The sequence below is a fragment of the Gossypium hirsutum genome, chromosome A05, assembly GCF_007990345.1.
Source record: "Gossypium hirsutum isolate 1008001.06 chromosome A05, Gossypium_hirsutum_v2.1, whole genome shotgun sequence".
NCBI classification, from domain to species: domain Eukaryota; kingdom Viridiplantae; phylum Streptophyta; class Magnoliopsida; order Malvales; family Malvaceae; genus Gossypium; species Gossypium hirsutum.
The window spans coordinates 7,322,770-7,341,421 of record NC_053428.1 but is presented as its reverse complement, the minus strand read 5'-3'; the positions used below and the strand labels follow the sequence as shown (position 1 = coordinate 7,341,421).

The following is an 18,652-nucleotide window of genomic DNA, read 5'->3' as shown; positions in this document are numbered from 1 at the left end:
GAATCAAACTATTATCTTAAAAATTACGAATTAGAACAATCTAACTATAAATTAACTACTTGAACTAAAAGGCATGCATGGCACTCAAAGACCGGTACATTTTAATTGCAGTCATCCACCATTTATCATTTACAATTTATATTTTGTAATATGCTTAAATTTACTAAGCTCTTTTGATTGTAATATAATTTGTCTTCTTTATAAGAACCACTTATTATAATAACATTTTAGATTAATTGTCAAATTTTTATGTTTTATTTTAATTATTCATAATAGTTTTTTACTTATAATAACAACAGTCATAGTTGTGATTTGTGAAGTACTTTCTTTGTTAAATTATATTTCTATAACAATATATTATCTAAAATTTTAAGTAAAGATATAATTATTTCATATAAGCAAATCGATTGATTATAGTAGATTAAATAAAATGATATTAATTAAAATATTATTCACTAATTAATTTATTTTGGTAACTCATACTGATTAATTAAATTTGTTACATTTATAAAATTTATAATTAACCATATAAAAGCATGTAAAATAAAAATATACATAAACAATAATGCATGCATATGTTTTACATTTTTTTAAAATTTTGTTGATTTAATTTTCACTTTCTTCGTTTGGTGAAAATTTAAAATTATATTATAAGTTTACTACAATTATATATTTATAACAACATGTTATAAGTATATTACTCTTTTGTAAACGCAAAATTTTAGATATAAAATTATTATAGAGATAATCAGGTGTATTATATTCTATAATATTTTGTGATATATTGAAGTAAGCTTCTTCTTTTTTTTAACTCTAACATTATATTTTGTAATATTTTGTCCATATAAATCCAAACTTATTTATGATATTTACTTTTTAGGATGCTTCAACAATAATTAAGTGTTGAGTTGAATTGTACATGCAAAATATATTGTGGAATCATTTATTGATAATGAATTGATAATACTCAAAATTTTATATCTACACTTGTAATATAATAAATAATTAATGTATATTTAATATTCTTAATTCGATATATTTACATATATTTTTAATAATTAAATTTATAATAATTATGAATTTATAATTTAGGTATTTAATTCAATCATATTTAATTTAAAAAGAATTATATAATTTAAAGGCTTTACTTAAATCTTTTACTAACTATTAACTAACAGATCCAAATAAAATAAAACATACAAAACAAACCAAATACAAAAAGTCAAAATGTACATTAATTTTCAGCTGTTTGGATCGTTGCTCAATTTCTTGGAAAACAACTACTCCTATTCTTAACCTCTCATTTCATAATTTCTTTTACACTATCAATTATTCGTGGGAATTTATTATAAAAACAATTAATAATTTCAAGAAGTTTTAGGATTTTGAAATTTGTTTTTATAAATAATTAAATTGTCTGAGGACCCAAATTGTTCATCCATGAAATATTTATCCTTTAAAGAATAAGAAACGGGTATAGAATAAAATTATAATATTTAGCAATTAAATTATAATTTAATTGACCATTAGAAAAACGAGTTAAATATATTTTCCGATTTACAATTATTGATTAGCGTGGGTAATCTGTTCAACATAATTAACGTATCTATTTAATTTTCTATATCAAAAAGGTACATTCCTTTACTCTCTTTGTTTTATTAATTATTGTTATCTTAGTTACTACTGTTGAGTTCAGCTGTCATTGTCATAGATATGTAGCATGTGCATATCTCAGTAGTAAATGCGTTTTCTATTTTGCTTTTTACCATGTAATCAAGGATGTAAGTGTACGTTTAAAAAATGGTGCACGTATAGCTGCTAACTGAGTTTATGTTTGTAAGTACAGTTTTGTTTAGGAGTTTGCAATTATCCAAATCAATTTATTTCAAGATGTAAAAAAATACTTTTATTTAAAATGATAAAAATAACATTAAGATAATACGTAGATTATTTTTAAAAGTATTACATAAGAATTATTAATTATTTTTTATATATGAATTTATCAAATAATATTCAAAAATTATAAAACAAATCTCATTTTACCAAAATAAAATCTACACATCTAAAACTAAACCATAGATCTAACCAAATTATGAAAAAAATCTAAAAAGATCCAATCAAATTAAATTAAACTCACCCCTACTAATTTAGTTGACGAGAATCACCCCTACGAGTTTAGTTAACATTCTTGTTATAATAATTTTTTAGGGTAAGAGTTGGTAGAGTAACTTAGATTAAATGGCTTCAAGTGCACAATCTTTTTAATTAAGAAGAAAGCAATTAGCCAAACTGATGGAATTTTAGTTATGATCCGTTTGAGTTTTAGTTTGAATAGCATCGGTACAATTACCAGTGTAGGAAAATATGAGTTTGAACATTCTAAAGTACATTTATCTTTCTATTTAAGATTAAAAGGGGTTATAAATAATTCTAAACATTATATAAAAAAATCAACTTTTCAAAAGACAAATATTGCACAACAACATTTTCTTTTTTCAAAACCAAACCCAACGTAACGTGCCATTTACCATTGCCTACTTTTTACTCCAATGAAATAGTAAGAAATAGAAATAAATAAGAACATTTCAATATTAAACATTTACAGGCCCTTGTTTGAAAAATAGTGGAACTCAAAAGCACATTCAAACTTTACCCTTTGGAAACAAAATTCATTAAGAAGGGGGGAAAATGTTAAAGACTATACCCTAAATTAAGAGACAACAAACACAACAAATCTCAATTAGCATGTTACTTCTTCACCATAGCCAGCTAAATAAAGGATTGATGCCTTACCTTGCATGAAAATCGACTGCAGGAGTGCAAAGATGATATGGTGCAGGTTGGCTGCTGCTAAGAGTATTGAGTCCAAACCACGATGCAGTTTAGGACTTCTACTTTGAGCTTGTTTCGATGAACTTAGTGGCACACAAGAATGCATATCGCTACCTACTTTCGATCTTCATGGAAAGGACTTCAGATTGAGAAAGCATAATAGCTCATTTCATTTTCATTAAAGTAATAGTCATTATAGTTGAGATATCCCCAGAAACACGAAAGCCCAGATTCTCCATGTTTAGGTGATTTGAGGTAGAGTAGATGCAGTTCTTTAAGATTTTTGTCGAACGTTTCTTTTATGCCAAGAACCTGCAGGAAATATATATAATTAGTTTATTAATTAGGTTTTCTCTCTGTCTCTCATCTAAAATGTTAACTTAGAAGTCTAAGAAATTGAAATAATTCTACTTGCTGCAAAGACTTCTCTAATTGTTCAATGAATTGCTATTTGTTCTAGTTGGATCTTTTTGGCTTGTAATACCTTCCGATGATAATAATCTCTATAGCATTTATCAGTCTTTCTATCTCCTTGGAATCACCATTACTATTACACGTTAAGTTTGACTTCATCCATCTCAACTCGAGCACTGACATATTTTCTAAAAAAATCTAGTCACATGTGTCTGCTCTAACATTTTAAAACAAGAAAAGACTTTGTTTTGTGTTCAGCTCCTAGTTACCAATGCATTGCAAACAAGCTAGAGACAGAAAATGTATTAACCTGTTTCAAGCACAGAAATGGCAGTAAATTCCATATAATGCAAAACGATTCATATTAACCATCACTGAGCACAACTTAACGGAATAAAGATGCATGATGAATTCAGTTATGTAACATCTGTTTGCAATTTAAAATGTATGTATCTTCCTCAAAATACAGTTGCTATAATTAAAAGTTCAGAAACAAAGAATGATTAAATAACTACTTCTTATAGAAAACAGTTATGCATTTATGCCTGATGGAGTTCATCGCCAGAATACTGAATTTCACCATAGTGCAATACTTGCTTGCAATAAGAAACTAAAAGTCAGGATTTTGAAGCTTACTTAAACATCACGCAAATCTATTGCAGAAGGCAGTATGGATCATAATTTGATGATTACCTGAGATATGTTGATCTTAGAAAGTTTATCCTGTAAATCACCTTCAGCAAGTCCCACATTCCATATATCCCCAGTAAGACAAGACCGGAAGTCTAGGGCACACTGCAAAATATTCTCTATGGTACTGGCTATTGGTTTTGTTTCATCAGATAGAAAACATCTGAAAAGTATACATGTATTGTTAATGAAGAATCATCATTAGTGTGAAACTGAACATGCTACAAGAATTATTCTGTGGCAACAAAACAGATGCAGTTTGAATATCGGAGTCAATGCAAGTAAAAGATTTCTTTTTCTTTGGCTTTGGCATTGATCATAAAGGAAAAGGCCATGTTACTTGGACTTGGGTGTGAGTGTCAAATACGGATATGTGTGAAACAAGCATCTTCAATTTTCTCACGTTTTCTGAAGGGTTCTTAGATGGTCATATCCCCGTACCAATGCTCGGATGTGCTGGACCTCGATACTTCAAGAAAAGTGAAGGGCTGGAGTAATATGAGGAAAAGGTATCCACATTTGAGAGCGTTAAAGTGGTGGTATCTCATATCTATTATGTCTTTCTTGTGGTCTTATATTCAAGTTGGTCCCTTCCACTTATTCTCAATTGCTTTTAGATTGGAAGCTTGATATGGTATTAGAGCCAAATTTTTGTTCTGTTGCACCCCCTGTGAGGTTGGTTGCCCACCGGATCTGAGATTGTCCATATGTAGGCCCTTGTCAAGTTACATGTAAGGCAGAGTTAAGCGGGGTTATCCTACATCTATGAAGTCTTAGAGTTTTTGGTGATCTTATATTCAAGTTGAACCCTTTTACCTATTACCAATTGATTTTAGATCGGATGCTTAATCAATTGCATTATCAATATAGAAACAAGCATATCAAGGATGTTGAGGGGCAGGTAGCTGGAGTAGCCACAATAGATATGTTCCAAGTTCCATATATGTTTCGAGGTTAAAACTTGGTCCAAAGGGAATTAAGGCAGTAAGAACCCAATTATTAATATAACAAGTCTCCCCCCTCCCCCCCCCCCAAAAAAAAAAAAAAAAGAGGAAAAAAAAGTTGGCTAACTCAAACTTTAAACGAAAGCAAAGCAGGACTTACATATGTAGTGAATCAGTTAGATATGACATATGCACTGACTCAAGATCCATCATATCTTTGACCTGTAGAACCATGAACCAGCGTCAATAACATAACAACCTAGAGAATTTCTCCCTTTGCATTTGAATAAGTAGAAGTCAATTTGAAAATAGACTAATAAGAGGCATAAAAAGTAAAACCAAATAAAGAGCATAAATACATGCTGTATAATAGATTCAAATATTGTAATTATTATGATATTTTAAAACAAAATAATAAGCTTTAGATGATAAGGAAAATGTTAGGAAATCAAAACATAGCTTTGTTGGTACATGGATACACATCAATCTAGCATGGTGTTCTGTTTCTCCTTTTACTAAATATTTCTTCAATTGAGAAAGATGTTAAACAGTTAGCGCAAACATTTATTCTTCCGCAGGGTTGGAATAAAATTAGTTGCTTACCAAACAATAAAAACAACCCATGCTTTTTCCCATTGCAAGGGGACAGCTATAATGATTGCATTTTTTTTTCTATGCTGTATTTAAAACCATAATCTCAGCAAAATCAGAAAAGAAAAGGTCCTCGGAAAAATTGCAACTCAAAAAAAGAAGAGAATGACTTGGCTTCAGACCGGCAATGCACAAAAACCAGTTCAGGTAAACTGAACCACAATCGGCATAAGAGATAAACACACGATGTGTAAGAATTTTCTAAAAACCTTGTGCTTAAATGAGTGAAGAAACTTGCACCATGATACATGTGATAGTTGTGACTGTACATATTGCTGTAGTGTAGATACAAAATGATTAACCTGATGCCTGGCATAGAAAGAAAAGAAAAAAAGTTAATTCTTAGTAAACCTAAATGCTAAAACTATCTAAAAAAGGAAACATCAAAGCTAGATACCTTTATTACATTAGGATTTTTCGCCCCAATGTCACACATGACGAGTTTGACAGTAAGATACCACAAAGTACACTATCAGATATAACCATCAAAAAGCAGAAATTTTAATTCATTCTCCCTCTTTTAGCAAATTCTCTATTTCCTACAGAATCATTAGATATCTTACCGTCCATCCTGGTAATCGACACATGAAGAAAGGGTCTGAATTTCTTAAAATACTAGAATGTAGATTTTGACTTTAGCACCAAAATTTTAAGGAAAAAAGGGAAAAACGAAAAGGTCGTTTGCACCTAAAGAACCTTCACATATTTCTTTTTAACAAGTATCTGAAGATCGGATTACCATTTAGAAATTCACATTTTCTTAAATAAAAGCTACCAGACAATCCTCCCCACCCACTTGTGCTTGTCTGTAGTCAAGGTTAGAAGATGGAATAAAATTGTAGCTGCACAGTTGGTGAATGCTAAATTCTGAGCGAAAGATGCTAATTGCTTCTAAAATTAGCCAAATAACTGTCAACACCAAATGAAATCTTTGAAACTCAGAACTTTAGGATGCTTTACATATTTGTAAACTTCCAAACCAGCAATGTTACCAAAATTTTGCATCGAATGGTGTTCCAAACAATTGCACAAGCGGAGAGGCCATAAGTGTGAAGTGTTTAGTGTTTTTCTCGCTTTGAGTTGATAATGATAATTATTATTCATAAATTGCAAAAGTATTAACCATACCTCAACTTCATTAACTTGTTAAAATGGCCCACTTCACGTTCATGTAGTGTAGGATGGCGTTTTTGACAGATCAAGTGCACTATATCCTGTAACAAATATTTAAATATTATCAAGAGGTGAATTCATTTGAAATTTCCATGAGTGCCAAAATCCAAGTATTTCATGTTGCAAATGCTAATTCTTAGAAAGTGCAACACAAAGATTGTGAAAGCAAATACAATGTTCTGAGAACAGTGTGGATTAGATGAGAAAATATCGAGTATACCATAATTTTGATTGAACTATATGCAGCTAGATGAACATTAGTAATTTACCAACACTTGAATCAAGAGAAGTTTCAACAGGGTACTAACAATTAGCAATATACATATTTAACCCATGAAGGATGAAGAAAACTAGGTTTAGCTTAAAAATTATGCACCCGCTTGGTTTGACTTTCAATGGTAAAGAAATTGTGACCATGCATGCATATGCAAGTGTAAACAGCTGTTATCTCTGTAATTCATGTCTCTTGCACCTTTAATGAGCACCATACATCAGTCAGTGAAAAAACAGCAAGCTTCAGTTGTATCAGAAAGTTGAATATATCAGCATATATTTTCAATGCAGCAGGAGTCAAAATAATGCTGATAGGCCAATCCACTCGATAGCCCAGACCTAAAAAGTCGAAGGAATGAACACCTGCCATGTTAACAGCCGTAAACTTTTAAGATGATAAATAAACCGAATGGGTTCCTCTAACATGGAGGTTGAAATGGGAGCAGATGAAAGAAATAGGATCCGAGCATGTATATGTTTGAGAAACAGGAGGTTAAATTGGAATAATGAATTAATGATAATTGTACCAATTGTAGAAGTTGAAAGAGGCAACAACCCATGCCCTTTTGCATAAATAAATAACCTATCTTTATGAGGGTCTCTTTCACAAGATGACCTCTGCACGGACAACTCAAGAAGTCCTTGAATTTCAGAGAGTCTCCGGTCCACCTCTGTAACACACCATTTCTGTTCATTCCATGTAAAAAGGAAATGATTGTAAGTAATAAATATTCATTTTTTTCCTTGCTGAAAAAGCACACAATATTTAAATAATAAAGCATTAAGTGACTTATTAGACAGACAGTCATACATGATGCGAAAGGGACATGATGAACAAATCTGCCCAGTCTGCCAATTCCATAAAATGATATCGCCGCAGCGCTAACAAATGTTCTTGCAAATCAAAACCTTCTTCAAGTATCTTGATGGTTAATTTGCTGACATAGTTATATCTTAAATAATTAAGAAAAAGCACAGTCCGACATAAACTTTTTGAACAGATAGAAATATGAATAGGATAATTAGAATGATCTAAACTTGGCAGCTAAATATAGGGCTTTGACACAAAGTAAAGCTCGATTATTTATTTTTCCTTTTATTGGTTGGGTGGAAGAGGAGGGTTGGAGAAGGAAGAAAGGCTTTTTTTTCCATGATAAATGCATATACCCAAAATCTTAAACTGCATATATTTGCAATAACCACTAAAGTGTATCACCATCTGTCTGTTCTTTGGATATTAAACAGACAGCCAACTTATGCTAGCACATATCACAGCAAGAAAATCCATAATCATCTCAAATCCAATAGCAAAGAAAATCATAAATGCAGCAAATAAATCATTCTATATAAATGAAATTAAGGTTTGGGCCTGATGCCAAGCACTAATAAACCAACATAAAGAATGAATAATTGGACAATATGGTTATCTTTCCTCCCCATCTAGTAGGACATGAGTAAGGATACTGAAGCAAGATTTCCTGCAGCAGGCATTTGTCAATTACGAAGTCAAGGGGTATCTCAAATGTGGAAGATGTATTCAGCTTCATATCTATAGTCCCACTGCTATTAGGGTTGCTAAAACTACCAAGCAAACTCTCCCAATAGCTGCTGCCAGAAACAGTCGTTGAAATGACATCCTGGGTTTGATTCCTTAACTCCAAAGGTGGAACAGCATAAGAACTTTTTGAATTGTCAACCAAGAGAACATCTCCATAACCTTGTTTGTCATCCTGATTACCCCTACCATTTGTCACAGAACTGGTATTCTCAGGAAATTCATGTGTAAACCCAGATGATAGCCTTTTGACATAAACCATACAAGGGTCATCAACTGAAGAAAAATCAAAATAAGGTAAAGTTTGTTGGTGGTCTATCCGGCTTGCAACACCAGTTTTGCTCATCATACGGAAAAAACTATTGTTTGTCAACATTGGATTTTTGCTCAGAAGGCTACCATTGTAAGTAAGCTTGAACTGTTGCAATTGGAATAACCCTGAAGTAGAGTCCTTTTCATGTTGAACCTCATTTGACGTGTCCACTGCTGAAGTATTGTTGATAGCAATTGATTCATTAAAATGTTGCACAAATTTATCAAAGAATTGCGTGTTACATTTTCTCATCTTTATGTCAGAATCACATAGATGTGATCTTTTGTCATCTCTGTCATCACCATCAATACAGAAGGCATTATTCCTTGCACTGTTAACTGGCCAACCTTTGGAAGTGAGAATATTTGCAGATTCAACCTCTGCACACAACCAGTTTGACTCAAGGTGCGGAGACAAGTGATCATATATCCCATTAGGTTCACAACCTATAAAATTGCCATGCCCACCAGTTCCAGCCTGCAAACTGCTTTCCATACGGTCAGACTGTCCATTCTGCAAAGCTAGCTGCAATGAGTTTCCAAATGGGGTACTAACAGAAAAGCTTAGGGCAGAGAAATAATTTTGTTTAGGCCAAACTAAATTATTAGAGTGTTCAATCAACTGCTCAGACTCAGTATGTTCTTCAAAACTACTCATAGATGAAGACTCAAATGGTTCAAAGATGTCAGCTTCATGAGAGGATCCATCTTTTGTACTAGAGTCATCAAAATCATTATTGTCAAGCGACCTGAAATTCAAAGAAATCAGGTATCGATCAGACAACAAAAGAATATGCAAGTCAAATGTTGATAATGAGAAAAGATTCGGAGACAAGGCATGTAAGAGGGTATATAACAATCATAGTGAACAATGCCAGGAGTTAACCTCACTCTCCCCTAATCTTAACATATCTGAATATATTGCCTACTTCTTTGAGACTATTCAAATCATATATAGCTTGCTTGCATAGTTATTAAATAGTTGTATGTTGTAACAAGATCCTGTGAGCTACATGGGAGGGGAATATTAAGTGGTGCTGACTGACATCTTATTAAGTACTGGTTTATCATGGACTTATATTAAAAGTGGATCCCCTTCATCTATTACCAATTAGTTTTAGGTTGGATATTCAACAAGTTCACTTAAATTACGAACAAAAATAAGGATCAAAAGTGAGGAATTATCATGGACTAACAGAAATGTTACTCCCATAGGAAGTTGTTTACATACCTTATTAGGTGCAGAAAATTATTATTTTTTCCTTCATTTGTTTCCAATCAAAAATGTTATTTAATTCAGGTGCTCTTGGACTTTAGGAGTTATAGCCACTTTTAGAATATTTTTTGGCTGCAAGATAGGCATTATTAGGCTGTCATATTTGACAGTGAGTCGTATACCGGCTTCATGTTATTGGGCCTATGTTTTCAACTTGGAGATGCTTGAAACAAACTTTAGGCAGTTTCCCTAATTGGACGTCAATTTTTTCATAGGAAGAGACTAATGAAAGTTTTCTTGTTCTAGTGGTGCTCTTTTGAATTTGCACCGAGGAGAAGCATCTCTAGGCCCTAGATAGAACCAAGGTCTTTAATCATTTCTTCCAAATGCTTTCAAATGCACTTGAAACCTGCAACTGGTCTTACAATTTTTCCCTTAAGAACATACAAACAAGCCAGTTGCAAACTTTGACCTAAAATCAAGTAGACAATACGGATAGCTTTTGCAATACCCATAATACCAGGACAATAAAACTTCCAAACCAAGTTTTCCAACTTAAGGTCATAGCTATACCATTAAGCCATTTTTTGGGCCCTAACTTTTCTTATTGTTTTCAGACCTTATAGTCCAAACTTGCCAGAAATAGTAGGTTCCAAACACTCAATTCCTGAAAATCAAGAGAGGAAACCTTTGAATTTGAGCCACTCGATCATCATAAAGATCAAACCTTTTCAATCCCAAATTATAAATTTTATTTTGGCAAATTGAAATTAATTTTATGCAATCAATGACTAAATGCTCTCTCACCTAATCAGTCCTTTAGAATAAGAAAAAGTTTTCCACCTAGATAATAAATTATATAGGAGTTATTGAACCCTTTGCCTACATGCTTTCTTGCACCATTGGTCTTATCAAGTCTTTAGGAAAGAGTTTCATTGGAAGAGAGTTCCTTCAATTATTTAACCCAGATATCAGAAACAAATTAAAGTAAAAAAAATTTTAAAAGGACAATTTTACACATGCACAGAGAGAGGCAGCGAGAGAAAGATTACACATTAGAGAAACTTCGTTTCATTGTTGAATTAATAACCAATTTGTCGTCCACTGTGAGTGAAGCTACAATATTTGGAGTGTCTCCACTAGTACCAAATAAATGAGGTTCAGCCCTATGCGAAAATACCTGGAAGACAGTGAATATTTGGGTAAGGCACAGAACTGGGTAAAACAGCATTAAGATGCATAACAATTGCCCGTGGTCAGTGAATGAAACCTCCAACATGTCACAACTTGGGCATACCATTGAGTGTAAAGCCAGGTACAGGAAAAAAGAAAAAAAATTCCTAGATACAAATGATTATTTACATTGTCTACCCTATCATAATCTACCAATTCTAAAAAAAATTTACAGACTCCTAGGTCCAGAATGGGGGCCGGAAGAACAAAATAAAACTTGGGAATCTCCATGCTGAATAAGCAGAATCGTTTTAAGTTCTTAGCATACAAAGCATCTAACAGGAGTAAAAAAGAAAAAAGTTTTGCAAGGAACAACAGCAAAAAGACTAATTTGTTTCAAATAAATAGATTAGTGATGTATTGTGCTGAACATAGAACCATGTCCTAAGTAATAATTGGTGCATGTTATTACAGCCTAAGAAGTTGCTAAATGAGAAAGCACAGTACAAATTACTATTTGTTTATTTCTAGTTGGGATAACATATCGGTTAAGTCAACCTGAAATATGAATTATCAAGATAGTATGTCTGCTGGTATTTAGTGATACAACAGGTTATTAATCAAATTTCAGTATTTCACATAATACACAAAGGCCCAGACAGCCAGCAAGGTAGTATAGACGGTTACAACTGGAAATAAAAGTATATGAACCATGGTAAAACCAACAGAGAAACACAAGAGCACACTAATTGAAACCAAGTAATAGTTGCAGATTTTTCATATCATCCTTTACATAGCACACGATAAGAAGGCAACATATCTACAAGAAAAATTGTAATACCTGTTGACAATTGAATTCCAACCCTGTCAGTAAATTTTCAAGTTTCTCCTCCATCCTCTCATAGTAACTATTACGCATGAGAACCAAGGCTTCTATATTTTCTTTGCCAAAAGTGATTGAAGAAGCATAAATCGGATTACTGCCAGCAAAACCACTCCAGCAGGGAAGAAAATCAAAATAAGTATGGTCTCCAGTATCAACATGTTCACGCAATTCAAGCAATTTCATTAGAACTTGAAGCTGCTGACCAGCCCTAATAAGTGGAGTCAAAAGATCCTTCAGGAAACATGGAACAACAACTCCATCCCGCTCCTGATACAAATTGTCACTTTTAAGAGGATCACAATTGACAGAGAACTAAAATAAGTGAAATATTTAAACATAATTAAACCACTCAAAATTTATTACCGTAATATTTGCAACCGGAAAGTCAATAGGGATTCCATCTTTACCAGCAGAACGATGTTGTAATGTATCAATGTACTCTACAACAAACTCCTTATAAGGATCATTAATCTCAGCTTTAAAAATCCAGGACCTTATAAACTCACAATAAGGTTCACATGACCGAAGAAAAAGAAACTTGAATAAAGCATGGTGAGCAGGGTCCGCAACCTACAAGAAGAAATGGGTAAAAGAATGTTAACTAGCAAAACCATAGGGGTTAAAAAACATTTCTCAGCAATAGGATGTTTGGTTCTTAATAAACTTCCTATCTTTTAGGGGAAATAAGTTGAAGCAAAGAAGAACTTCTAACGCCTGGTTGTTCAATCAATCAAGCACCATATATAATGACTCTAGAGGTCATAGCTGAAAATTTCCAGTGCATCCAACGGTAATATGAAGCTTGGCCAACATAAAGACTAGAGAGTTAAATTTGACTGAAATGAAAATTTAAGGAAAGATATCAACAATACAACAATCAATTAAACTAACCTTTAGCTGTGTATACAAGTAACTAAGCAGGTCACCTCCCCTAAAGAATTTATGAAATCCCATGGTTGCCTTATAACTTAGTTCTTCAAAAGAAGATTCCAAGAAGCAAAGAGCTAAATCATGAAGATTGCATATATTCCCAAGAGCTTCAATCTGGGTCCTCAATTCCTTTGTGTGCAGGTATACCTCCAATAGCGTAATTCCAGAGTAAACCACACTTGTGAGACAGCCTGAAGATACACCTGTAGAGACTTCAGTACTCTTTGAATGCCTTACATTTACTGATGCATATAATGTGTCCAACGCACAAATGTACCCTTCCAAAACCTTTCCTACAGCTACAGAGAATGCTTGATTAACAAGGCTATATTTAGGGCCCTCTTCCTCTTGCACTTTGTGGCCACCATGATTTTGATTGTCTGTTGCTTGAGAATTTTCCCAGCCCTTCCGTAGTGAAAATGAATTTCCATTGAGATTCAAATTTGTAAAATATTCTTCAAACTTATGGAGAAGGAAAACTAAGAAACCTGAACGGCCTATTGATTTGAGAATCTTCCCCAAAGCATGAGTGCTTGAAGACCGGTACCAAAGACTAGGTGTTTGATGGAAAGTCCTATCCGCAGGATCGGAAAAAAAGGCAGCAGAAAGTTTTTCTATGCTACAAAGAGATGATTCTACGCCTTGCAGTGCATTTAGTGCCAACCTCACCAAAGTTGCCTCCTGTATGACAATGTCATCTCGATTGTTATAAAGAAATAAAATAGATGACTGCAGCTTAAAAATAATGTTTATGGTTTGATCATATTTTTAAGTAGAATCACCACAAACCAGCATCTATCATTATAGTCCCAAAGAGTACACATTCTTCAGGTTACTCAAAATGGACCTTCTAAAACTTGAATTTGCTGATAAAAATTCATAGCTTCACACAATTCATAACCACCTAGGAAGCATGTACATTGACATGTAATACAGGTACCGCATGACATCGGCACGCGACATAATAAATTTTAAAAAATTAAGACATTTTATATTATAGCATACAATAAAATGTAAAAGCAATACTTTTCAAATAAATATTTAACATGCAAATAGCTTTTCAATTTTAAAAATTTGCTATTGATTTTAGAAACATGAACCTTTAAAAATACATTAGAACCACATTGCTCCTTGTTGATTTCATTTTTTTGGGGGGGGGGGGGGGGGAAACCATAATGGTGTGTTCAGCTGTGCTCAGACGTGCTAAGCTGTGTCTTGACTATGTTTTGACTGTGTCAAGATTTTTTTTTTTAATTTTTTGACATGAACTCACATGCCCAGCGTGTAGTCTGCCGTGTCTAACTCTTGGACACTCCCTTACTAGAAGTGTCCGCTTCATAGATTACCTCAAGTTGCAACAGAGTTCAATTCAGTTAAATTTCTATTTTCTTATTTCTCTATATCTCACACAAATAATTATTTCAGCAAAGCAATTTGATGCAGTATGCTTAATTAGAGATCCAGCTTCCAAGCAGCCGCTTACTCAAATCATAAAAGAGATCAGTAAAGTAGAATCTTAATCCAAAACAAAGAAGCAGTTGGTCATTCTTTTGCTACTGGCCTTTAGCCAGTAGTTTTTTTTGCTTCCTGATAGTGAGTAAAAATCAAAACTATATTATAACAATTAAAAATGGGAATGCAGTCAAACATTTTCTTCATTTAAAACAAAATTCATGCAAATTTTAAATGTTACTAATATTTTAATTTTAATTTCTTAATAACACCATCAGATCAGTTAACAAACACGTTTAATTTAATTTTTTTAAAAAGAAGCAGAATTTAAAAACTAAATTTCACTAAAACTAAAAGAATTCTAGAATAAAAACCAAACATCAGAGCTTACCCAGGCAATGTCGTAGTTCGTAGGCTGTTGAAATATACAATCAAAGGTACATCTTAAAATTGGTACATAAAAATTATCGATCGACCAAGAGAGAGAGATGATAATACTTACGGAGACTGATGAAGAGGAGGAAATGGGAGGTTGAGAGTTTGGAAGAGGAGGAAGGGGGCCGCTTTGAGAAGGAATGGATTCCCAGGTTCGAGGAGGGAGCCATGGATCTTCCACTTTCAGCTTCTCAAACAACGATGCGAAATTCGCCTCCACCGCCATTGTTCAATTTCTAAATCATCTATTGAGCACTGACTCACTGAGTTAGAGCTACTCCCCCAACGGCCAATTCCCTCTACTTTCCTTCTTTTTTTTTTTTTTTTTTTTGAAGACTGAATTTACTTTGCAGTCCAGGTCGCGGGATATACATTTCGCAAGGCAAAACCCCCGAAATTTAGGAAATACGGCACCGTAGTTGCTGCTTTTCCAGGTTCAACCAATAAATGGAAGCCACGTAATATACGCTTTGCAAGAAAACTACTCCCTGTTACTCGGCCTGGGCTGAAAAACTAAGCCTAATCTTTAGGGCTATTATCGTTTTAATTTGGATCTAAACGGGAGCCCATTTGTCCACTCCAATTTGCATTTAGGCCCGTCATATATGTGATTTTTTTTAAAGTTCATATTGAAATTTTAATTCATAAAAAATCTCAAATTTTACATAAATTAATTTTTTGAAAAAAATAAAAGTAAATGTTTAGTATTTGGTTCACCAACAATATATTCTTTTAACTCTGTAAATAGCGTTAAAAATTGTCATGTGTCTCAATTTATTTATATATATTTTTTAATATATTTTATTGTATTTATAGGACACTTATCATCACTCGACTCTATTTATAAAATTTGAAAATTTCATTAATAATGTAATAATAAATTTTTCAAAGTTAAGTTGATGTAGAGAACATTTTAAATTTTATAATAACTAGAATCAGCACACCTGCGAAACTTTTTTTAAAATATATTAATCAAAAGCAATATAAAAATAAGAAGTTATTGATGATTAAAAAATATATTAAAAGCAATCTAAAGGTAAGAAGTTATTGATGATTAAAGGCAGATTTTGTTTTGCCCAAGGTTTTTATGTTTTGAGGCTTAGCCTTTTTTTAAAAAAATAAAAGAAAACATGGCTGGTTAACAAATATGAGTATTTTTAATTTTTAATTAAAAATAGTTAAACACTGAAAAAAATTACAAGTATATACTTTTCACTTTACACTTTGGGTTTTAAGTAATGTTAGTAAAAAAAATTGCTGTCCAATAAATATATAATAGATAGATACTTTATAAACTAATTCCAAAAATACTCATAATCCTCCTGAATTTCAAATAAAATTACATGAGCTTTTTATTAACTGTTAAAATGCTTTGCAATGTTCTGAAACCAAAATAGAGATTGAATTTGTAAGGGTTTCAATCAACAAATTCAATAGGTTCAATAAATTTATCATTACTTGGCCCTGTCATGTTGGTGAAATAAGTTCGGGTACCAGTACCGCCATAGCTTGAATGTTGTCCAAAGCAACCTATTCAAAATGTCTTCTGTTTCTTTCTTTGTGCTTTCTTTGTTAATGTATCTTCTTTCCTTGCCATTGAAGAAACATATGGCTAATAAAGCTATTAGTCTATCAAATATTCCTCTTATCTTCCTTTCTATTGTTTAATCCCTCTAAATGACCTACAACTCACATCTCTAAATACAGAATTATATTTCATACAAATATATATATATTTTTTTTGTTTTCAAAAAAAAAAAAGAAGGGAAAAGACAGAGCTTTCAGCTTTGTGAAGCAGCAAAGAACCTGGGACTTTGCCTTTTGCATGAGGAGACCAACTATTCGATGCCAAAGCATATTAAAACCCTTAACCAGAAAACAAAATCAAGAGAACAAAGAATATTTCGATTCAAAGAAAACACCGAAAAAGAAGAAAATAAATGTTATGAGTTTTTGCTTCTGGAATGCTTCTGTTTTGTATATATAAAACCAACAAATTTAGCAGCAATTCTCACAGTTCAACCTGAAGTCCAATAATATTCATCAAAAGAATTAATCAAAAGTCATGGCTTTGAATCCCCAGCCTGCTTATGAAAATTTGGAGGTTTACACTGAATGGGTTCATGAAACTGCAGAGGACACTTTAAATGCATATCTTCATGGTTTGTTCTTGATCCAGAAACTCATGATTTTGATATTTTAGATTATAGCCATGGGTTCAGTTTATCCATGCATTAATGGATTCGAATATGTGTATATATATGTATGATTCATGAAACAGGGTTTAGGAAGGAGCAGCTTAAAGTTCAACTGACCAGTGGGGAAACTTGAGGATATCTGGAGAAAAACCAATTGGTGACAACAAATTCAGCCGTTTCTCCAAGGAATTCTCCATCCCATCAAATTGTGACCCGAACAAAATCAGAGCAAATTACAAGGGTAGTATGCTTCAGGTTAAGTTCCCGAAACAGATTGTTCCAGCCGATGAGAAGCCGGAAAAGTAAAAGCGGTGGCCGAAGTTCCGAACCCGAAGCCTGATCATAAGCCTGCAGATGTGCCGGAGAAACAAAACAAGGCAGTTCAAGAAGGTCATCCCAGACCACCCTGGAAAACAAACAGGTGATGATTCAATACAGATGGGGTAGCCAAGGAGGCTGGCAAAGTTTCAGAGAAAACACCAGACAAACAAGAAGAAATGGAAGATCAAAGGCATGCATCTAATGGAGCTGATCACAGACTTATGGAGAAGAGTAGCTCAGCCAGTGAAAAGCCTGTTGATTCTGCCCTACGTGCTGCTCAAAGAGGGATCGTTTATAAACAAGTTGTTGAGGGCTTGGCCAAGGGGGTGAAGGATCCAAGAAAAGTTATGAACATGGTTTTGGCTGTTTATTGGTCGTGGTGCTTGCAGTTTATCTTAGAAATGCGATCATGTCTCTTGGGAACTACTAGAAGTAAGCTTTGCGGGACGCTAATACAGAATGTAATTTCTCGATTGGTTTCACCCTTTGAATTGTCATTCCTTTAATATGCCAAAAGCAAAAGAACAATAATGCTAAACATTGTTCCAACTTCCAGTACAATAAAGATGCTAGTAAGTTGTTTGAATTTGTTTTTTAATTAAACTTTTGCTATCAAGTGAGCTGATTTTAGACATTTTGAATCAAACTAAATCCATCTAATTGATTGAAATTTTAGCAATTCAAATTTTGTTTCAAATCAAAATTTAAAAATATAATTATTCTAATTTCAAATCAAACAATCTAAAGTAACACTTTGCATACAAGCCTAGAGCTGATTCGATTACTACGCATTTTGTTCACTTTGACATTTAGCAATTGTTTTATCCTTTGTAGAAATTGTTTAGGGCTAGAGGCCTTTTCATCTTCAGGATTGGAGTGTACAATTCGAAATAATTTTGGAAAAATGATACTTGAAATTGATTCCAAATTCGGCTTTTTATGAAATCTGCAAAGATGACTACAGGGAGGCAAACAGAGCTGTAGATTGGGTAGCAATACAGTTTAAGAAGTGGATGAGCTTTCTTAATTGGGTCAGTAGACCTCTATCCTCCTTTGATATTCATCCTGGATAAAGACGGTCTTCTTGTACCACCATGTTGAAGATTTGGTAATTTGATTCTAGTTAGTTTCGAGATTTAGAGAAAATTAAAATTATTTGAGAAGTATAAAAGTTATGAAAAAAATATTTTAAATTTT

At 33.0% G+C, this 18,652-nt stretch overlaps 1 protein-coding gene and 1 long non-coding RNA gene across 6 annotated transcripts; one reads left to right on the top strand and one right to left on the bottom strand.

Annotated features, from left to right (window-relative positions):
* Positions 1–2,555: 2,555 nt before the first annotated feature.
* LOC107959243 (uncharacterized) lies at positions 2,556–15,310 on the bottom strand. Of its 5 annotated transcripts, XM_016895247.2 has the most exons (15): positions 15,004–15,287; positions 14,893–14,916; positions 13,011–13,730; positions 12,483–12,689; positions 12,075–12,386; positions 11,113–11,240; positions 8,442–9,593; positions 7,789–7,930; positions 7,505–7,664; positions 7,177–7,340; positions 6,660–6,745; positions 5,741–5,840; positions 5,041–5,102; positions 3,940–4,099; positions 2,556–3,144 (listed from the first exon to the last, which is right to left on the bottom strand). In XM_016895247.2, exons 1-15 carry the CDS (start codon positions 15,160–15,162, stop codon positions 2,974–2,976), a joined length of 3,747 nt encoding a protein of 1,248 aa, XP_016750736.2. In that variant the 5' UTR covers positions 15,163–15,287; the 3' UTR covers positions 2,556–2,973. The 5 variants fall into 5 exon arrangements, with proteins under 5 accessions (XP_016750736.2, XP_016750737.2, XP_016750739.2 ...); XM_016895248.2 differs by lacking the exon at positions 14,893–14,916 and having other exon boundaries at positions 15,004–15,310; XM_041113106.1 differs by lacking the exons at positions 2,556–3,144; positions 3,940–4,099 and adding an exon at positions 4,106–4,629.
* A 1,518-nt stretch (positions 15,311–16,828) lies between these two features.
* LOC121229282 (uncharacterized) lies at positions 16,829–18,041 on the top strand. The gene is made up of 2 exons (XR_005927004.1): positions 16,829–17,098; positions 17,218–18,041. It is a non-coding gene; the product is annotated as an uncharacterized lncRNA (long non-coding RNA).
* Positions 18,042–18,652: the final 611 nt, after the last annotated feature.